Consider the following 6,107-nt stretch of genomic DNA (forward strand, 5'->3'; position numbering starts at 1 on the left):
CCACATCTTTGATAACATCAGTAAACATCAGTTGTCCATAGATATATGAATTTACTTCTGGGCTCTCAATTCTATTCCATTGGTCTATGTGCTTATTATTGAACCAGTACCAGGCTGTTTTGATTACTGCAGCTGTATAGTATGTTTTGAAATCAGTAAGCGTGAGGCCTCCCACTTTGTTCTTAAGAAGATTAACTAATCTTAATGAATTATTTTGTTGCAATGAATTTAGATTTTTTAAATCCCCCACAAGTATTTTTAAGAAATGATTAAGCAATGATATCAAATTGTTGAGACATTTTATTTGCATTTTCCAAAGTTGTCAACATTCACCTAAAACTACCCCCCGCCCTTTTTTCCCCAGATTTATTGGCGAGCCACATGAGGTGTCTTCAGGAGAGAACAGCTTTTTTGAGATGGAATTAAATGCTGGGGGAGACTCGTCTTTTGTGTTGGAGGACAATGGAAGTGACCATTTGGTTTACATTCCAAGCAAAATAGTTAAGCCACAGAAATTAATTAGTAAATACGAAAATGATCAAGTTCCTGAAGAAATGGCAAATCTCACTTCTGGTTAGGAAATGAAAAGTCATAGCTGAAATGTTTAAATAACCTGGAGCCTCATCTTTTAACACTAGGAAAGGATCAAATATGTTAAGGCTGGTATCTAAATGGACTTTTTTTTTAAGTTCAAGATGGAGCTGCAACTACTGCTTTTATTGAAATTGAAGAAGTAAATGGTGACAGGCACCAATAGGGGTGGTCACCGATATGAACTCTGAGAAATATCCCTGATATCCTCAACAAACTTAAGATTTTTCTAGAAACCACAAATTAGAAAGTGTGATATAGAAGGAGGCAGTATAGAGAACATCAGAATAAAAGGACAGATTAAAATAACTTTGAAAAGTTGGCCCCTCCAGTGCCCCAGAGTCTGTGATTCCATGAGAAGATATGTTTTATTCTGGGGTTACCTGGAGAATAGATAGAGTATAAACTCCCCTACCACCTACACTATACATTTTAAGGGCAAGTCAATAATATCTTGTCAGGATTTAATGGCTTCAAACAAATAAGATAAGAATTTTCTCTGTATTTTCATTTATAAGGTTGAAAAACTCCAGAGACTATTCGGCCATTCCATCTGCACATTTAGAGTCTTCCAAAATGCTCATCTGGCCAGAATGCCAACATTTAAGCATTATGTCATAGGTATGATGAGTGTGGTTAAAATATGCGGCATAAAGAAAAAGAGGGCCAATTTCATGCTGTAATATTCATTCTTGGCAGCTTCCTTTGATAATTTTTCTTGTGTTCAACACACATGTCCCCACAACTATTTCCAAGACGTAAATATTAGAACTTTATTTTTAAAAGATACAAACTTTCCTTAAGAGAAACCACAGTTAAGAATAAAAAAGTCAATCATTAGTTGAAAAATAAGGCATCATAGCTATAGAAAGAGGTAATGCAGTAAAACACAATGTGTGTCATGCCATGGCATTAAAACATTCAGGAGTGTGCTTTTTTTAGTTAAAACAATTCTTTTATTGTCATATAGACATGGCCTAAAGAAGAGAATTAAATATTTGTTCCTTTTTATGGATGTTGTTAATTTGGGGGTATTCCTTTTGATGATATGGGAATTACAACAGCCCTTGAGGCACAGGAATTTATTATGCTATGGTTTAAAAAGAAGCAGAGAAGGACTTTTGGCAGAGTGTTAGAATAGCAAAATTGTCATTTGTGATTGTTTTGTTAGCGGTAAACATTCCAAAGTCTAGTAATTCAAAAGTGTGAACCTTCTAAGGAAAGATACCTACGACTGGGTATTAAAAAGATAAAACTCATCTTTATAGCCATCTTTAATGACCATTGTTCAGTAGTAAAAGAAAGACTTTTCATTTAGTTTTTCAAATGACTTGGAATTAAGATGATACTTGTAGCCAGTGTAAGGTCTAATATGGCTGAAGAAATAACTGTCCATGTCTCTAGCAGGAAAAAATGTAAATTGTCACTTACCCCCACCCCACCCAATTTCTCTTGCAGTGGGGTGATGTGTGCTATGAGTTCCTTGGAGAACTATGTCAGGTTGTGATAGCTTGGAAATAGTGAGAGTCTCAGACCTGAGAATTATATATGTGTTAGAGGATAGATATATATATACTTTAAAATAAATCTGAGTGTCTGGCCGTAAGTGTTTTCTACGGGCTTTGCGCTGTTCTTTTCTTTTTTGTCGTCTTTAGCCAATTGCCAAGAACTGCTACAAACTTTCTGTATAATGTGCTGTCCTTGTGGAGAATAAATTGTGGTTCAGTTATTTTATTCAGTCACTGAGAGATGAGCTTTGATAAGTTCCAGATGTATTGTAGAAATAAAAGGCTGATAACTTTCACAAGCACTTCCATATGCTGTGTTTATGTTACTCATTTATAATGTGATTCTTATGGCTGTTGGCTGATCTTTCTGCCCTTGAACTGAGAGTCCTGGGGGAAGGTCAGGAATCTGAACCATTTAAGAAATTTATAAACCTCCCAGAGTCCTCCAACTCGAGTTGTTCATGAGAAGCACAACCGTTGATTTTCTCCCTAGCTATGCCCCTACCGATAACCCTACCTCTTCTCCCTCCTATCTGCCACAGTTTCCAAATTAATCTTCACATCCATCCATCACCTTTCCTGGCCCTCTCCATTCCATAGAGCAGCCAAAGAACAACCTGTATCACAGTCACCTGGAAGTCCTTAGTAAACATGGATTCCTGAGCCCTGCTCAGAACAGGGCTTCCAACAAATTCCTTCAGGTTTGAATCCATGCTGAAAATTTACATTTCTAACAAGTTCCCAGGCAATGCTAATACTGCTGGTTAGGGACCAATTTGAGAACCACCAGTGGTTCTCAAAATTTATTATACATAAGAATCACCTGGGGATCTTGTTTAAAAAGTGTAGATTCTTATTCGTATATGTGGGGGTGGGGATGCAAACCGGTTCAAAGCACTGCTCAGAACTACTGCTTCAGATTTAGGAGTGTGAATGAAGAGGAGAAAGCTATGATGTTTTTAAGCACTGGACGTGATACTTACATGCCCTCAAGTTTGAGATTCATTATCCCAGTGGTTCTCAAAGTGTGGTCCCCAGACTAGCAACATCAGCATCAACTGAAGACACATTAGAAATGCAGATTCTCGGCACCTATCCCAGACCTGGAACCATGGTGTCGTAGTGGTCAAGAGCTATGGCTGCTAACCAAAAAGTTGGCAGTTCGAATCCACCAGGCACTCTTTGGAAACCCTATGGAGCAGTTCTTCTCTGTCCTATAGGGTCACTATGAGTCAGAATCGACTCTACGGCAACAGGTTTTATCCCAGACCTACTGAATCAGAAACTCTGGGGGTGGGGCTCAGCAAACTGGGTTTTAACAAGCAGCACAGGTGATTCTGACATAAGCTCAAGTTTAAGAACCATCCGACCACCTTGGTTTGCCAAATTTGGTCTGTGTTCTCAATGGAGCTGGAAGTAATTTGGTATCTAGTAATCACATAACAGAGATGTGAAAATTCCTACTTCCAAAGTGTACCAGGTGTTATAACCAGAGATATTATTTTATTCTGCCCATCAGAGAACATGACCATCCATCCATCCAACCAACCAATATTTATCTAACAAAATGCTCTTAAGATCCAAGTATATAGGGATTATCTGAAGATAATATTATACATTTTGACCATGACATCTACAGTACAAAAATTCCTTGGAAAATGCAGTCCCTCCTAATAACTTATCAGTGGAATGTACTTTGTTCTTTGAAATTAGGTAATAAAGAATGAGTGGTTTAATTTTAATTAAATTGTAACTGTTGACACAATGGCTAGCCTAGCATTTTAATCAAAGACCTTGCATTACCCAATATTTAAGGCATAACTAGTCTACTTTCAAAATTAAAGAGGGACAGGATAATTTGCTATGAATGCTAAATACCAACCCAAACTTAGCCTGGGGCTCCAGCATAGCTGTAAGCAGCTCCAGGTCTTAGGATAACTTCAGCTGATATTCTTTTCAATGAATTTCATTAAGAAATGAGAATCAACATTTCCCCCTTTAGACTAGGCTGGAGTTGTGCTCAAGGAAATTTGTGCAGGGTTTTTTTTTTTTCTTGTCCCCTAACTTTAATCTGATTGTGATCTACAAATCAGCTTAAAAAAAAAAAAAGTATAACCTTTTGACTTTGACTCAATCATAGAGTATTAGAGATGGAAGGGGATTTAGTGATCACAAACTCAGCAGGGGGTGATTCTGCCTTACTCCACCTGAAGGGACATTTTGCAATTTCTGGAGACATTTTTGGTTGTTACAGCCAGAGGCTGCTACTGGCATCTGGAAAGTAAATATCCTACAAGGTACAGGCCAGCCCTCCACAACAAAGAGATGAAACTGTCAATAGTGCTGAGATTGAGAAACCATGTTTAGGAGAAGCATCATGCCCCCAATTGTCATGGAATTAGCAGACCCAGTATAGGGACTCAGGAGTCTTACTCCTGTCCACTGTTTTCCCATGACACCTACAGGATTCTGCTAATTTTTTAAAAATTATAAGAGGACTATCATATCTTTTAAAATTTAAATAAGAGCCCCCAAATCAAACAATTTAGCAAAACTGAGCTCTTTTTAGTGTGGATTATGTTCTTTTTTTTTTTTTAATCATAGGCGTATAGGCTTACAGTTTTATTTAATTGTATATCCTGCTTTTCATGTAATATCATGTCATAACATTTTCCATATTGCTGCAATCTCCATACCAATTTTCCTAAATATGCTCATGGTGCTTCTTTACGTGAGTGAATGTATTTAACCATTTCCCTCACTGAATGCTTATCTTGCTTCTCATTTTTGCTGTCATATATTAAACTGCAATATATATCACTGCTTCCACTAAATTTAAATCTATACTGTCAGTAAATGTAGCAGAATTGGCTTCTGAGTCATCCCATGGAACACCAGCTGAATGTTCTTCTTTCATCTCGGTACACATTCTAAAGAGGAGATCAGTAATAGAATTGTGTGGCCATGTCTGAATTTTACTGACATGTTTCATGAAATCTTTAGGAAACCTCTACCATCTTAATGCTCATTTGGGAATAAACTGAGTCTCCTCTTGCTTCATTTTAAACTGTACATTGAGGTTGTTGCATTTACCTTTTCTCAGGAATTTATTTTGAATATTATTACTGTAGGTTCCATTGTCTTCCTCAAAGGTTTTGCAAGACTAGTGTGAACTGAAAGTTCAGTGTATGTTGACTATTTAATTTCAAATGTACACTGAGTTTGCTTCTGTATGTCTTATGCAATCATTTGTTGTAGCTAATAAATGTTCTAGAGTTCTGGTTACATCTTATTTCATGTGGGCCCTTTCTAGTGGAACAAAACGTGGATACTTGAAGTAGTATATACTTCCGTGATGGTGGTGGTGGTGACAGAGGTGGTGATAACGATAGTGTTGGTGCTGGTTATGGTAATAGTAAAGGCAATGGTGGTGAAGACATTTGCTGTTGCCGATGATGGTGGTAGAGGTGGGTAGTGGAGATAGTAATTCTGATGATTAAGATTGTGTGTCAACTGGCTGGGCCATGATTCTCAGGGTTTTAATGTAGTCACTCCCAAGATTGAATATACTGTGAGTAGCCAATCAGATGAAAGGGAGCCTCCATGGGGGTGTTGCCCACATCTGTATATAAGCAGACATTCTGGCTTTTTGCTCTTTCTGGATCCTGTGGCTGCTTCCCATCATCTCATCTCCCATTCTTGGTACCTGAGCTGTCAGCTTATCTGCCGAACCTGGGATTCATCAATCTGCACAGCCTGTGAGCTGGAGCCCTGCTCTCCGACCAGTCAATCATGGGCTTACCAGCTTCTGCAGCTGTTTGACTCAGGAGAGGCCTCTACCCTGATCCACGGACTTGGGACGTTCTAGCCCCTACAATCACATGAGCTGTTTCCTTGGTACAATCTCTCTCTCCGTATATATATTTATACACTTTACTGGTTTTGCTTCTCTAAAGAACCCAGCCTAAGACATTTGGTACCAGGAGTGGTTCTAGAGAAACAAAATTG

At 38.1% G+C, this 6,107-nt stretch overlaps 1 protein-coding gene across 1 annotated transcript in view; it reads left to right on the forward strand.

Annotated features, from left to right (window-relative positions):
* The window catches only part of LOC105756545 (collagen alpha-5(VI) chain), a 111,931-nt gene that overhangs the window by 80,833 nt on the left and 24,991 nt on the right, over positions 1-6,107 (forward strand). Inside the window, 1 exon segment of the mRNA XM_023736027.1 lies at positions 365-573. Within this exon segment, the coding sequence (XP_023591795.1) occupies positions 365-573 (209 nt within the window).

The sequence above is a fragment of the Trichechus manatus genome, unplaced genomic scaffold (assembly GCF_000243295.1).
Source record: "Trichechus manatus latirostris isolate Lorelei unplaced genomic scaffold, TriManLat1.0 scaffold00084, whole genome shotgun sequence".
Classification (NCBI taxonomy): Eukaryota; Metazoa; Chordata; class Mammalia; order Sirenia; family Trichechidae; genus Trichechus; species Trichechus manatus.